Source organism: Pteropus medius, unplaced genomic scaffold, assembly GCF_902729225.1.
Source record: "Pteropus medius unplaced genomic scaffold, Ma_sr-lr_union100, whole genome shotgun sequence".
In the NCBI taxonomy this organism is placed as follows: Eukaryota; Metazoa; Chordata; class Mammalia; order Chiroptera; family Pteropodidae; genus Pteropus; species Pteropus medius.
In genome coordinates, this window is record NW_024349799.1 from 15287754 (window position 1) to 15304572 (window position 16819).

The 16819-nt window shown below is 42.4% G+C and overlaps 1 protein-coding gene across 1 annotated transcript in view; it reads right to left on the minus strand.

Annotated features, from left to right (window-relative positions):
* Positions 1-220: 220 nt before the first annotated feature.
* The window catches only part of PITPNA (phosphatidylinositol transfer protein alpha), a 32445-nt gene continuing 15846 nt past the window's right edge, over positions 221-16819 (minus strand). The window contains exons 5-12 of the mRNA XM_039886279.1: positions 16313-16320; positions 15082-15156; positions 13859-13942; positions 11863-11940; positions 11601-11711; positions 10697-10819; positions 3744-3809; positions 221-2666 (exon numbers count right to left, since the gene is read on the minus strand). Of these exons, the coding sequence (XP_039742213.1) occupies positions 3765-3809; positions 10697-10819; positions 11601-11711; positions 11863-11940; positions 13859-13942; positions 15082-15156; positions 16313-16320 (524 nt within the window). The 3' untranslated portion in view covers positions 221-2666; positions 3744-3764. The remainder of the gene's footprint in view (positions 2667-3743; positions 3810-10696; positions 10820-11600; positions 11712-11862; positions 11941-13858; positions 13943-15081; positions 15157-16312; positions 16321-16819) is intronic.

The following is a 16819-nucleotide window of genomic DNA, read 5'->3' on the forward strand; positions in this document are numbered from 1 at the left end:
AAATTTTCAGAGATATCTTATACTTTTTCCTAGTCCTTCCCAGGTAAAATGGGGGGCAAAAGTTTGAGGATATCTAACTTGTAAAATGGACATGAGGACATCACCAATAAGCTCGACTCCAGAAAACTCTGTCTAGGATTTTATTAGACTTTTTTTCCCCAATATACCTGTATTGGAAGATTGAGACAGAAAGGCACAAACTCACAATAAGGTAATCTAATCAATTCTACAAAGTGTATTTTGTAAAAGAAGTAGCACTAAGAACCAACCAAAATAAGTCAGGGAGTCCCAGCAGGGACTGTAAGAGAACTTGGGAAGATATACACGTGCCCACAATACTGACCCTGTCCTTGACCTCTCTCCCATGAGAAGGCTGGAGCTCAGCACCCCTCCTACAGAAGCATGGCTACTTCCAGCTGGGATTGTGACTCTGGAAATCTAACGGAAGCAGTGGTCTGAAGGGGCATCGTACATCCTCAGGTACTACCTTGGAGCTGAACCTTTCACCATAAGCCCCTCTGAGTGTTGTTAGTTGGTTTGGAGTGGGGTGAAGAGGGGAGGGGGATACTTAAAAGACACCAACATTGTTGCCCAGCAGCAACACTATCCATGGGGATGGAGTAGACCAGGGACATCCCTCCTTATGTTTATGTGGGCTGAAGCCCCAGATCCAAATTCTAGCTCAGCTCATGTGGATGCTTTCAAACTGGGGAAACATGTGGAAGTGGGAGAGACAGAACAGGCAGACAAAGAGTGAGCCGCCATCAGAGCTAGAGTGATATGTGTGAATCTCAGAGACGACCTGAAGGAAGGAGACTAACATCTGACCCTTAAACCACCTAAACAACTGTCTGCTTAGAATATCACCAGTTGTTTCTCCAAGGATAACCCATTTCTGGACTTCACTTAGTCGATGAATGAAGAAGGGAGAGCTTTAAGCACAAATATAATTATAGCTAATACAGCTTGTAGGAAAACATTTATGTTTTTCTCCAGGAGGAATGCCTCTTCAACTTTCCCAGTCAAACAAATGTGGCCAGTTAAGATGTTAATAACCAACTGAACTGCACCAGATCCATTGTTACTGTAGACCCCACAAAGTGAGACTAAAAGGGAGGTGTAAAAGGACATCCCCAGTTCCCAAAGAAGGTCTGAGCTAAGCATGCTGAGGGGTCTGAGTCTGTCCATCCTTGCCCCAGGAGGGCCACCGGGGAGCATCCTTCAGGATGTCACAGGTGCAATCCTGAGACACTCCCTTATTCCACTTAAAAGTGAGTAAGGCAAAACAAACTGATGAAAGCATGAGGACAAATTATCTCATCCTACTTCTTGCTCCCCCAACAGAGATTTTGTCTCATTAGCAGCTGCACCCAGGCTAGCATGAGCTAGGATCACTGCACACTCAGCCAACATACACAAGGTTTGGGAAATGTCAGGTAACACCACAGCTATCTGATTCGCCCACTGGGAAGGCATATTCAGGTTCTTCCAAGTTGTAGGGAACTCTGAAGCACTCGGCAGCTTCTATTCCCAGGGAGCCTGCACTTTCTCACCAGCCTACTTTGGTAGAGTTCTATACTACAGTCACTAGTTGCTTTTGATTGTCCAGGACAGAACTCAGCATGGGGACAGGACGAGCTGAGTTCTTGGTCCTCAAATCCTTTCTAGCAACTGGAGACAAGAGGGAACATGTTCTGCTGGGAAGAAGCTTTTTGCATGCTCGTTTTGTGCAGCATGAAAAGATCAGGACTCTGTGTCCTCACCAGCCTCAAAGACAGAGGACAGGAATCTAAGAAAGCACAGAGAAAAGAGGATTATTGCTGAGTGACAGCACCAGCCCAAACAGGAAGAGGAGCATGGACATATAGAGCTCCTCAAGGGGGCAATTAATTAGTATATGTAGGGCAAACTCAATTCTAAGGGCCATACTGGACAAGTCCCTCCAGGTGGAGAACTGACCTGGGCATATTATGGGCTCTGCAGAGATGCGGACAGAGTGGGCAAAAGGAGGGCAGAGAAGCCATAGGTGTTTCTAAGACTAGTGACCAGAGATCTAATGCCTAGGGTAGAGGTTATGTGTATTTGTTAAATTTTCAAAACAGACTAGTTGGTGCTTAGAGCACTCAATGGGTTATTGGGAACAGTGGTCAGAGTTATGAAGCCACATTGCTGTTCTGAGGAACTGGGGGTAGGGGAAATTCTGTATTTCTAACTCATCCCCTTTCCCCAGGTGAGCACTCAAAATTGCAAAGATTTGCCCAGGAAGCAGAATACCTCAATTTATCCCAGGGTTGAAAACAAACTTAAATCATTTAAATCACCACATCACAAAAAAGGCAGCTATTTTGAAAGACTAAAATGTCACTTGGAAATAAAGAGGGGGGGCACACAGAAATGAGTTGAGAACACAATGGTCGGAGAGGGAGGAGCTGTAAATACAGCAACCTATACGCCACATATCTCAGAGGAGCAGGCTCCTGCACACACGGGCTTCATAATACCAGACGGTCTATTTGTTCACAATATTAAAGGGCATCTAGAATTAGCTACAGTAAGGGATCAAAAGTTGCCTGAAGAATGGGCACAGAAAGGCTGCGTCCGAAGATGGCCTGTCACTCAGGAGGGTGGAGCTGCTGGGCCTTCCTGTTGACCACTGTCTTGCAAAACTAGAAGAGAAATAAAATAATATGTTAAGAAAGCAACAGGAAAATAGAAGCATTGTAAATCATCATTGATGGAGGAATTTCAAGAGGAAGAAGGATGCTAGTCGGTATGTTGGGGGTTGGGGAAGAGAGAAAATAAGGTCTATACAGTGACTAGAAGCTGACATTATAGCAATCCACTAATTCTACCCTTTTATCTCCCAGAAGTTCTCCTCAAGCACATGGGTCAGGGAGAGCAAGCAGAGGTTTGCATCACTGCTAGTGAGAACGCAGGCCTCCATAGCTCTTTAGTGCTAGAGGATAGCCAGTTTTTATTTGACAAAATAATTTCTCAGAACCTGATGGTGAGCAGGGCCAAGTTTTTCATCCATGACCAAGCCCAGCTGCTAGAGTAACAATGAGTCTGGAGGTGTGCAGGCACTGGGAGCAATTAGAAGGAAGAGAACTGGGGAAAGAGTGACTATGACAAGGGACATCCCATCCTGGTTGTATGACCTGGGCAGAGATATTCTCTAAGTGTCTGAAAGATGCTGCCTCTGATGAGGACAGCTACTTAGTATGGGACCAGGGGGGGTATACAGAGGAAGGAAATGAAGCACCAGACACAACAGTGAACACTAGGAAAAGCTGTGTGGCCAGCAGATTTTCCAAGAGAGGGACAGGGAATGCCAGCAGTTGGGAGTTAGGAACTGGCTCTGGCACAGGGGCTATAGGGAGTGCCCCAGAGTGCCAGCTGCAACTTGAAATGGTTCAAGTAAGGAGAGGAAGAGTAATTAGTTGCAAGTAAACTTCAATTCTGCATTTACTGCTCCCCACCCCACCTTCTCACCTCCCTGTCCATGTCTCTATGTAGTTCTTTATAAAATCACGTGTCCCTAAAATGTCTTACTAGTCATAAGTTCTTTCAATGGAAGCCTGAGAGCATGACAAGCCTGTTTAGCATGGCAGCCATCACTGTTCTAGAGGGCAGGATGAAGAATAAAGCAAGTTTTCTGACTTCATAGTGAGCTGCTGAGTCCTTGAGGACCCCAGCTGATTTTTAGCATCTATGACATGCACAGTGAGAAACTGGGTACATACAGTGCAGAAGGGGGGGTGGCTTTAGTCATCCGCTGTCATTCCTTTCACTGGGTCCTTTTGTCTCATCTGCAACAGAAACAGAAAATTTAAAATTTAAAATTCCTTAAATTTTTTTTAAAAGACAAAAGCATGCTCATTAAATGTAAGCTCACTAATGACCATTCACATAAATTTTCAATAATGAGAGACAAATAATTTAATGTCATGGGAGCAAAGCTCCTTGAGCCTCACCCAGATTCTTATGTACTCTGAGAGTTCACTGCTAATCCAAAGCCAGGTCCTGTTTTCCTACTGCTTGAAATAAGATGCAACTTCCTATGAGAACTCAACAGCTTCCCCTACTCTCAGAGACAAGGTGCCTGCCCCACAGGGTACCAATGAAATAAAAATTCATTATCTCACTCTTACCATGAAATGCTCTAAGAATGCTTATTTCCTGTTTCCTGGGGCCTAAATGACATGAGAGATTTTATCTGATGTTTGTGGTATTCCTCGGGTCAAGCCACTGCAGGCTATATATATACATATAGTCAAGGAACATGAAAATAGAAATTCCTATCTTGGTTTATTTGTTTTTTTAACAGTGGTTTCCTCTAGGAATGAAGCCAGGGGTTGGAGGAAAGGGACTTTTATTTATTTATCTATTTATTTATATGAACTTATATTTTTTAATATTTTCTATATCTTTTGAAAATTGCTTTTACCATTAAGTAGATATGAAACACTCTTTTGACTTAAAAACTAGTAAAAGTATCAATGTTAATATCATGGTTGTGATATTATACTGTAGTTTTGGCAGATACTGCCATTGGGAGAAACATCTCTACTATTTCTTATAACTGCATGTGAATATTATAATCATCTCAAAATAAAGAGTTGAATAAAAAAAATAAAGCTAGTAAAAAAAATCAGTTTAAGACACTGAAAAGTAACCACAAAACAATTAGCATTTCTGAAGGAACACAGATATGAGCCACATGTGGCACTGTTTTTAGAGCCTCTTTAGAAAGCCACTTTACAAATAGGTTCAGCTCTTTGGGAAAGAAATATGGCAATAAATAATAAGAGTCTTAAATTCTCTAATTCCATTTGTAGGAATTTATTCTAAGGAAATAATCCAAATTACTAAAAAACTGCACAAAAATTTTCATCACAGCATTATTTATAACAGTGAGAACCTAGAAACAACATGAAAGGAAATTTTAACATAGGGTAATGACAGAGTACAGGGCAGTATTTTTGTTTCAGTCAGATACAAGTATGTGAAGAAATTTTTTAGTGGGAAAATACTTTGTTATAATGCTTCATTAGAGAAGAAGGTAAGATAACCACCTGGCACATGCAGTACAATCATAACTAAGTAAAAGTGTGTAGAAAGACTTAGAAATGTGGGAAGATGTTTCTAGTGGTTGTTTTTAAATGGTGAGAGTACAAGTGATTTTTTTCTTTCTACTTTTCACAGTTTGCCAAAAGACATTTAATGCTTATATATTACCTTGATATTGAAAAATGAAATCATATTTAAAAGGAAAATAAAGCTACTCCCATATTTCAAGATGTTGTCCAATATTCTTGGTGGTTTGCCCTGGGGTCAATCATTGCTAAGCAGGTCAGAGGGAATTTAGACTTCATGGGACAGTGCCATCCTCTACATACAGGGATCCCTCAGCCTCAAAAGACCTAACTATACCTTCTGCAGACTATGAGAATCTCAGATTCTAATTTCCCATGGCCCAGCAGGTGAGCTAGGCACCTAGTGGTTCCTCTTTATCAGCCTTATCCTCAGAACTTATATCTACCACAATCCCAAATTGGAAACTTTGGGGTAGAGTGTCCTGCTAGGTAGACACATCACTGCACAGGGACCTTTATAGAGTCTCTGGGTAACCAGTCCAGAGTTTAAGGTTTAAAACTCTAAAACTGATGGTGATCCATTAGTCAAAAAGCCACAGGATGAAGCAAGGGCTTTCTGCACCAAGATTCAGGTAATGAAAAAGGGACAGGGACATTCACATGTAAGCATATGATGGGAAGACTGGCTACAATGGGGCTCAGAGACAGCCCTCAAGGTGGGCCAGCTGTGCAAGAGTGTCATGTAGCCTCTTAGCTCCATCATGAAGTACCAGGTTCGGAAGGGAAGGATTATAAAGGGATCAGAGGAATCATGGAGCCAACAGGGACTTAAAGAGAAAGACCCACAGGGAAGGCTGGGAAAGAAAATGTTGCAGAATGTTAATTGTGCTCTAACACAGCATCTTTACTGTTTTTCAGGAAATGTTCTAGAGCAGGGGTCTCCAACTCCTGCGCTGTGGACTGGTACTGATCTGTGGCCTGTTGGGCTACATAGCAGAAGGTGAACAGTAGGCCAGTGAGCAAAGCTTCATCTGTATTTGCAGCCACTCCCCAGCACTAGCATCATGGCCTCAGCTCCACCTCAGGTCATCAGGCATTAGGTTCTCACAGGAGCACTGGTCACTGGTGCCAAAAAGATTGGGGACCACTTTCCTAGAGAGTCCAGTAAATAGGGAAACAAGTTTTCTTTAAAAATTTTAAATGTGTTCTCTTTCCCCAGACTCATTAGCTACAGAATTAATGGCCAAAGGCCCAGGAGGCACTTGGTTCAGTGAACTAGAAGATATCCTTCACTTTTCTGTCTTAGTCTCTTTATCTATAAAATGAAAATAATACTTAAGGCACAGGTTGCCATGAGGATTTGATGATATAATTAATGTAAAACGCTTACCACACGACAGGCACACAGTAAGACCTCAATAAATGTTAGCTTCTAGTGATAATAAAAATGTTTTTATTACCTTCATGTTTAGGAGACAGTAAGTTCCCCACTACAGAAGGTGATCAAACACAGGCTGTTAAAGAAGCTACAGAGAAGATTGGATATAATTGGACTAAATGACATTTAAGGTGCCTTCTTCCATTCTGAGATTATGAGTCTCTTAAGAAAGCAAGAGCAAGGGAGAGGGAGAAAAAAGAGAGAGAGGCAGGGAGGGAAGGAGGAGGGAGGGGAAAAGGAGAGAGGGAGAGAGAGGTAGAGGCGGGGAAGTAGGGGGAGGGAAGGGCAACAGCTTTCCTGTAGGCACACATTTCCTGACAGTTTTCTTTTTACAGCAAAGGACTAATCTCTTTATCCCTTGTTTCTCAAATCCTTGAGCCTCATCCAAGAATGGTAGGTCCACCCCCCCACAGGGACTAGAGTTATAACAGTAGTGACTGTGGCCTTATAGTGACCCCTCATAACTCACAAAAAATCCACCGACACTGGACTACACACTAGTTTATAGAATAAGATTCATAATTCCTATTGCAAACTTGCAGTGAATCATGCTATTCCTTCCCAAACCCTACTATGACAGTAAAGGAATATAAAAAGATATAAAGTCACAAAGACAAGAACAGAGGAGACAACAACAGCTAAGAGATGGTAACAACATTCTGGAAGATGAAAAAGGATGGGTGAGTAGCAACTAATTCTCAGAGGAGCCTGAGATGACCAACTTGTGTTGTGTTCTCCAAAAACTCAGGAACTGAAAACAGGTGACTTCTTTAAAAGTCCAAATAAAGAACAGTTAGCTTTGGTGTTCCCTCCCCCAGTTCTCATAGTCAAGTAGCCATGCCCCCTTCCTGCCACAGGAAAGCCAGGGGGTTCACTCTTGGGCCCCCAGGCTCAGCTAAGGACCAAGTGGACATGATACAGAAGACAAAGAGATTAAGTTAAATCCAATACATGGTAAGGTGAGCCCACCAGAACCTTTTTCCAGCTCAGCTCCCAGAATGCTAGTTGCCTGAGCATCCCCCTCTGTAAGCAGGCAACTAGAGAGTCCTCTCTAGAAAAATGACTAGCCTGATAAAAATAGACTCAGGATCCTGAAGCAGGGGACCCCAGTGTAACTGACTACCCTGTAATGAAGCCCATCCACTGATTCAGAGATTACAATCAGCTTTTTAGACCTTCACTCTTAGATGTAAACAGACAGCCAAGGAATGCCAGTTAATTGAGGAAAGCCCCTAACATAAAACAGAATCTAACAAGAAAAAGGAGCTCAGAGGATACAATATTCAGTGGAGCAGAGACACCTCAAAAACCGAACACAAAAGCAAAAAAACTATAGCATCAGAAAAAGTTAATGCATGTAAGAAAAAAGAAAAACCATTTTTAAAAAACACAGAACAAGAAATGCTTAAAAATGTTTTAAATTCAATTGAAGAGAGAAAAGTTAACATTGGAAAATGTCTCCCAGAAAACAGACAAAAGAGAAGACATAAGAAAATTAGAAGGTCAATTCATGAGGTCCAACTTCCAACTAATAAAAATTCCAGAAAGAGAACAAAGAGAAAGGAGAGAATTGTGAGACATAACACAAAACCATTTTCCAGAACTGAAGATCTTTAGATCAAAGTGTCTACCAAGTGGGAGCAAAATGAATAACAATGGACCAAGGTCAACCACATTATTATGCAATGCACATCACACCCCCAAAAAACTAAATCATCCATCTAAAGACTGGAAAACAAAACCTAATGAGATAGACATAAACTAAGCTAACAAAAAGGGAGGCAATTACTAACTTCTTAAAATTATACAAGAAAGGAACAAAAATCAGAGTAGACTAAAGGACTCAGTTGGGAAAAAGAATGATAGTTGTAATAATACAAATGCTGAAAAATGAATGAACCCAAAATTGTGATACTGAAAGATGGAGAGGGGAAGAGTGTGAGTAGTGAGTGATGTAAAACAGCTAAATCTTCCATAGGAAGAAGGTGATGTTTAATATCAAAAGTTGAGAAATTAAGAGCACAAACCTATTTTTTGGAAACAGAGGTAATTAACAAAAGAAATGACCATAAGAACACAAGGGGCAGGACCTCGGGCCGGATAAAGGAGGACAGCTTCTTCCTTGTAGGCCTGGCATACTAAGTTTTAAAACTATAAAAATACTTTTGGAGGTGATGGATATGTATGATTATGGCACTTACTATGGTGGTGGTTTCATGGGTGTATACTTATCTGTAAACTCATCAAGATGTGCAGCTTTCTGTATATACCTCGATATAGTGGATTTGTTTTTTTTTTTTAAGTAAAATAAAACGGAAACTTTGATATTTTTAGAAAGAGGAAAAAGAAAAGAAAATAAACCAGTAAGCCAGAGCTACATTTAACATATAAAGGTACTGTTATAGTTAGTTGCTAATAGGCTCAAAACATACATAGTAACACGTACTTGGTTTTGCTTTCTCTTCCGCTGCAAACTCTTAAAAATTTCATTTCCAAACAGCGTTTCCTACATTTACAGTCACCCTGGAGGACAGTGGTCATCTAAGTTTTTGGCATAATTCTCCAGAGTGGAGAAACAAGCAAAGACAGGGGTAGGGATTGAAAAAGAAATTCCTAATGACGAGGGCTCTCAAAGTTTGGATCTGAGGGAAGCAGATCCAGTGGATCCTCTGGAGAATTCTCCCAGCTCTAAGAATTCCAATTCCACCTAAAGCAAAAGGCTGTCTGCAAAAGCTTTGGTAACCCTGTGTACTTTAGGCTGGCCTTTGTCAGACAGTGGGTAGCTGAAACTCTAGGCTAAACCCTCCAAAGGCTCCGTGTTCCTCTGTTGGGTCTATTTTCTTTTTTGTCACGACTAGGGTAACTAACAGACTCAGGTCTCTCTCTCATACGGTCAGAATAGCCAGAGCCCTGGACATTAAAATCTACCACTTCCTGAAGATCCCCAGCAGAAGAATCAGAAATTGTGTCCAAAATTCTGCAACTTCCCTGCCAAATGTAGCTGAATAAATAACTGAAACATCTGCCTTCGAAAGGAACTAACTGAGCACACCACTCACCAGTGAGTCAGCCCAGGCAGGAAGTGTCATCTTGGAGGTAAAAACAACTCCCGGGGGGCTCCAGAAGAAGGAAGAGCTTCTGGGCTGTGTAGTGTGGGGCACCATGGCACCCAAACCTGTGTCTCGCTTGAGGCCCTGCTGGAGAGCCGGGCAAGGCCATGCAAAGCAATGTCTGCCAGATACCTAGGCTCTGTGCCAACCCACTCAAGGAGGGAGAAATGGATGGCAGGTCTTATGAAACAGAGCTTCCTGCCTTATTTTTAGCCCCAGAAAGGCAGGAGGGCCCCAATGGCATTTAGAAGGAGAAGAAACCAAGTGATTAAGAGCTATGGCTCTTACCCCAACCATGTCACCTACAGGCTGTGTGATCCTGGGCACGGCATTGAGCCCTCAGAGCCTCTACCTCATCTGAGTGTGGGGAGCACAGTGGTGTCTGCTCACAGAAGCTGTGAGGCTCATAGGAGATGGTATATGTAAAAGCTTCAGAACGGTGCCTCATACACAGAAAGTCTAGGAATGTAATTTATGACATTCTCCTCCGAGTGAGCCACACAGAGTATCTCCAAATGAGGCAGGGGGAGTGTTAGGTCATCAAGCTCCCATGGAGCAGATAGCCCTCCTCCAGGAGCCATGTCAAGATCCTACAACCTGAAAAAAAGCAAAGGCTCCAAAATCTAAAATTAGCTCAAAATCACCTTATAGAGTGGTTAGTTGTGTGTGTGCTGTTGTATCCTTTGTGAGGTATTCATGATCAGCCCAGCCTGCCACCTCCCAGGGTCACTTACACCTCTGCGGCCGAGCATGATTCCCCCACCTGGCTCTGAAGAACCACTGCAGCAACTGTATTACTCACTTGGCATTCAGCACATATTGCCATATTTGTCTCTTTGTATATGCCAAGACCTCAACTAGACAGAAAATTCAAGAACACAGGCTGTTTTCTTCCTTATAGTTCCCTGATTACATTAGACCTTACCCACAAGAGACAGACACATTCCTAGAACCACAGAACAGTGTCCTCAGTGAACTGTCCTAGCACGAGAGTCTCCTTCACATGTTTATTTAGTTGAGAGACCTAGAGTCACCTCTGGGCATCCACTTACCTCATCCAGCTGTCTCTTTGTTTCTTCTTCCATCCTTCGAATGTCATCCATAGTCAGGTCAACCCACTTATCGAGCCAACAGAACAGCTGCCTGTGGAAGTTTGTAAACAGACGCCTCTCTTGCTATAAAAAGGAGGGAACCCAGTTAGAACACAGAAGGTGAAGGCCACTGCTGCAGCTCCCCTCCCCATGATCTCTGAGCCAAGACCCACACTTCAGTGGGGAGGTGGAAGAGGAGTAAAGCCTGGCTTGCTTGTCTGGATCAGCCCTCCAGTCCCATAGGTCAGTGACTTTTGCCTTCACATGTCTAACAGATATGGCTTCAAGTAGGAGGGAACTCCCAGGAGAGAATGAGTGTCTATAGCTAGGCCCTGTGCCCAAAATGCTACTAAGACAGGCAGCCCATGATGAGCTCACAGCAAAGCCAAGGCCCCAAACCAACTGTGCCAAGTTTCTTCCTTGTCTCTGGACCCTAGAGCCAGGTTAAAACAGGTCAGTGGCTATGAAATGTGGCCCAAGAGTAAGGCTCTAATATATCAGAAAAAAGATTATAAAAACTCCTTACATTTGCCTAGCTGTGTAATTCAGGGCCCTGGAGAATTTGGTTCACAGTATCTCTGCCTTTTGGCTTCAAGAAAAGAGAGAGACTGAGTTTTATTTGTATGTTAATAGTAGCAAGTCCCTTCCTGTTTCCTTTTTTTGCCTCACTTCCCTTCTGTTATATGTGGTGCCTTTAGGTGGATAGCATTAAACCTTAAGACAGTTAAGTGGAGGTCTGGGCAATGAAACTGAAATATGAATGTCAGCCACCCTAGGATACAAGTCCCATGGATTGTATGATCTCTTGTTGAGCAAAACACCCCACCAACATACACACTGGGAAGGCCTTACCCTGGTCACTTACCTTATGTATAAAGTTTTCCACTTTGTTCTGCAGGCCCCACCACTTGAACTTGACAGTAACCAGTTTATATGCACACATGTATGGGCAGTCTTTCTGATTTACAAGTTCTTGCTGTATTAGAAACACACCCACAGGCAGGCAGGTAACTAAGAGGCAGACCTCTGGCTCTCCCTTAGCCCAGCCCCAGCCATTCCCTTTCTCCATGGGGAGAGGCCCACCCACACTGTGCCCAGCCCCCTGGTGGTGAGGGTGTGGACTGCACCTTCCAATTGGGGCCCAAGGGTCCTCGGCCTGTTTTGATAGATTTAAATTTTGCAGGGTCTTCTTCTGCCTTGTAATCCTGAGAGAAGTTGTAGAATTGGAGTTGGAGAAGGGAGGGAGGGAGGAAAATGAAGAGAGGGATACGGGAGAGGGGGGAAGGAGAGAGGAAGAGAGAGAGAGAGGGATCAGATTTTCCATCGGAGTATACTTTATATCAGTCTTAATGCTGTTGACACACAGAAAATATAGGAAAATGTTATGAACAACATATAGAACTATTTACATTTGCCTCAGAGCAGTGTTCTGTGTGATTTTCTCTGCCAGGGTTTGTTTTCAATTTTAGCATATAAAAGTGACAACAGACTGTCTCAGCGAGCAGTTATTTCCACTGTCTAAGGTAGGGATTTTCAACCTGAGGTGAACATCTAAATCACCAGGGATGATTTTTTCAAAATACAGATTTCTGGACCACTCCACCTAAAACTCAGTGAATAAGAATATCTCCAGGTAAGGGGAGCAATAATTTTTTTTTTAAACCTCTGGAGGTGATTCTAAAACACAGCCAGAGCTGAGAAGAACTGGCTGTCATTCCTGAAATCTTTAAATCTGATCTCCCTCTGGTTTATTTAACTGGATTTTTTTCATAAAATCATTATTGGAAATGTTCAATGTATAGAACATACATAGGTCAATGTATAGTATCCTCTTGTGTATTACTGTCTGTCTCACTTTACTGATTTATAATGCAGTCAATGCTGTGTGTTAATTAACCATAACAAAAGTTTAATCTTTGATTATTCCTCTGCATTGACTAATGTGGGCTCAGGAAAAGTAAACTCATTATAGCATCTACTTAACAGAAATAACAAAGATAACAAGTTACACACATACACAGTCATAAAGTATTTCCCAAAGCTAAGATTATTTATGTGTGCTTTAAAAAAGTAAATTTTCCCCACCTCTGCTTCTCTCCACTCACACCAAGACAACCGGAGTTAACAAAACACTCAGAGTACCTACTCTTTGCTAGTATTTCTGTTTGAGAAATATTTGGGTATGTTCAGTTTGAGAATATCCATTAAGATGTACACTTATGATAAATTCACTTTGCTACATGTTATATTTCAATACAAATTTTTTTGAAAAATCCACTAACCTTTTGAGGTGGGAGTGGGGATATCAGGTAAGGAAGCACAAGATGGTTTTCATATCTTTTTGGAAATGCACAAATCGAAATATCTTAAGCACATAGAGTGACTCCAGGAAGGAGGTATCATACCCCTGGGATATGGAGAGCAAACACTTATTCCCACTAATGGGCAGAGAGCCCAATTCCTGTGCCCTGATCCCAATAGGCCTCTGTCAGATAGGAAGAGTGCTGAATGAGGGGGGAACTACCCCTTTCCTTCCCTAAGCAAATACTTTCTGGGAGCATAGAGTGAGCAGGACAGACCTGGTCTCTGCTCTTTCCAAGTTTATGGTCTAGCAGTGGACCGTCCTTTCCCAGGCACCTGCTTCCCCAGGTGCCTGCTGCCATGTTTGTTAGTCTGGGAAGCCACTACCGACTTCTTGAGGGCAGGGGACTTGTCTTTTCATATATCTGCACCCCTTACCTGGAACCCACAGAGCAGAGAACTCCAAACAGGCAGACAATAAATGTTTCTTAACTGCTGGGTTGGAAAAATAAATTTGAGAACTAATTTCAGGCTAAGTGTCATTTCAGCAGGGTGAATCACTCTCAGGACTACCAACGGCACCTACACTGTCCAGTGATAATTTCCAGAGGCCAAACGGGACACGTGTATCTGGGCCACTATTTCCCTGGTGGTATCCCCAGGTCAAGACAAATGAATTCTTAATACTAATTTAAAAAATAAAACAATACCCAAGAGAGAACTTCTCTTTGATCCAAGTTGGGTCTGGTTCCCTGATTTCTCTGACATTTAGAAGTCATTTCTGCATCTCAAAGGCCACCCACATCTCAAAACAGTTCCTACCTTGCTAAGTACTTGGCTTCGATCTGCAATGTCTACATATATGGCTTCCACATGTTTCCATGCCTCAGGCTCCAGTTTATGCACCTGCAGGAACAAGGAGGACCACTGTGTGGTTTTTCAGCTATAAAGCACCCTTTACCCAGAAGGGACATCTAGGAACATCTATTCCCATAGCCAGAGATGTGAGATTTCTACTGGTAAAAAATCACATACAAAATTATCCAAAGGGATAGGAGGATGGATTTTAAGTGGACATACATTTGAGAACTAATGCTCTGATTTTGCAGGCTAAGTACCACTTTAGTAGGCCAAACTCTTTCAGGGCTACCTATAGCACCTACATTATTTCCATATGTTCCCCCTTTGTAAAGACTATAAACTCATGGAGATGTTGCCTGCTTAGCTATATACCGCTGATTTTGATGCTTTTAAAAATTAACTCAAACAGGTTCTATATATACATGATATGAAATTATGATACATATTCAAAATGTATGAAAGGATATGACGAAGAATTCTTTCTCTTCTCCCAGTCTCCTCCCGAGTAACACCACTGCTACCAGATTCTATGCACATACAAACGTCCATGTGCGAAGATTATTCTTTAAAATGGTTGCACATATACACACTGTTTTGCATCTTATTTTTTTCACTGAACAATATATCCTGAAGACTGTTCCCTATTGGTTCTTTTTAATGGCTGCATAATATGTACTATATGGCTACATCACAATTTATTTAACAGTGTCCTACTGATGGACTGTTGTATTGTTTTTAATCTTTGGCTACACAAAGAATGCTGCAATGAATCGCCTTGTATATAACTTATTTCACACATGTGTAGATATAACTGTATGATAAATTCCTAGGCATGGAAATGCTGCAGTAAAGGATAGGTATATTTTAAATTTGAGGAATTATTGGCAAATTTTACTCTATAGAGGCTGTAATTTTTGTGTTTTAAAAATACAGCTTCTTTGTGCCAGGAGTTGTACTTCAGACAAATCTCAGTACTAAGAAAAGGAGTCTTAGAGATCACATTTTGCAAATTATAGACAGAATAATCCCATGCTGGTAGGACAGCTCTAGGCAGAACTTGTTGCCTTCCTGGCGAAGAAAAAGGAAAACATAAAGAGGACCCCAAGGCAGGAATGGAAAAGCTATAGGGCACAGCCTTAGTACCCTGCCCTGAGGCCGGGGTGTCTCTGGGAAGTGCTACTTACATTCTCCTGGGTGCCAAGATCTGGTTTGTGCCAGGTTTCAATTTTAATCAGAAAGTCTTCTTTCATGTACTCATTCTGGAAGGGGGGGAAAAATACCTTACGGTCACTAGGCTCAAAGTTGGAGAGTAACCATCTCCCATTACTGGATCAAAGGCAATTGAGAGAATACAGCCTCTGCCTTACAATGATAGCTAACTTTACGGGGAGCCCACAATATGCTAGGCATGCATAATCTCATTCAATCCTCATCCCAGCCTGTGAGGTCTGTAGTAATACCACCTTCATGTTATAGGTGAAGTAAGTGAAGCTCAAACGGATGAGGTGACTTGTCTAAGGCCACAGAGATAATGATAGAGCTGGGCCTCAAAATCAGATTTGACTTCAAAATCCATGGATTTACCCTTTCTACCATACTACCTTATGCACAGGATGCTAATGCTTAAATAGAAGTGTGGGAAGAGCACAGGAAGACTTCCTAACCAACCAAAAATGTTCACCACCACCCCATTCCCCACAGCCAGCCTTTTGCTGAGGCCTAAAGTTCTCAGCAAATTAACCCTTCATGCTAATTACTGTCTTCCTTCCTCAGTACTTCTTATTTATTTTTATTTTTTCTTAGTGCTTTTTAAAAACTGGAACTATATAAGGGAAGAACACATTAACTCATTAACTTCTTAGCAGGAATTAGGTTCCTAGGAACTACCTAAGTTAACCTGCAGGGACAAGATACCGGATGAGGATGCTGAAGGGTAGAGAGAAGGGGCAATGACATGGGATGGTTATGGAAGAGGAACTTTGCTGATTTCATAATTTTGCCAAGGGTCAGTGTTCACTGGGGTCAACAGATGCCCCATATGAGAAAGCCCCAATTAGGTCAGCTGAACTGCAGTTTCCATACAACCCTGAAAAGGTACACCCTAGGGGAGAATAGGGGAGAGCTTTGGGTCATTCTGTGCATGTGAGACCCAGAGCTAGGATGCCACAGACCTGACTGTTGTACCTTACAAAGCCACATGCCAAAGTAGCTTAAAGCGAGAGGCTACTTTGCCAATTAACAGCTAGCTTCCCCCTTAGGACTAAAAGGATTAGCCCCAACAGCTCCAAAAGTCACCCAAGAGAAGGGAGAATACTTAGGAACCTCCGGTGCAGTTATACTTTTACTTCTCCTTTTCTTACAAATCATCTATGATTCCAATGCCCCCCACCCGCCCCGCCCCCCGAAAGTACTTACTGTAATAACTGCTCCAAGGCAAAGACATGGAAAGAAGAGAGAAAAAGATTAATAAGAATGAATAAATATCTGCCCCTCAGTCTCAGAGGCCATGGTAGAAAAGAGTTCTCCACTCCCTGGGGCTTATTCCACAGTCACCCTCCCAGCCTCAGTGCATCAATTCTCAAGTTTCAATCATATAAAAATCCCCAAAGACCAAATCTGGAATTTAATTAAAGAGATGCCACTATCCTCAGGATTCCTTCCAGCTGCGCAAGGAAAGGGGACTGGTTTTGATGAGTTGAAGCACTGAGATCCTCCATGCTGCCTCCAAGGATCACCTGGTGTCCCCCCTGCTTCCTGGGGCACAGAACAAGGCACTTAGGCCAGGTGCTGTCTGTCTGCCTTCTGCATCCCTCTCTCACTGTAACCAAACCTCTCGCCCTCTACGCTCTTGCTCATTGTAATGAGACCCCCTCGGAAAGCACAGTTCAATTATTTATCAGAGAAAATGACTACGGCTCTAAT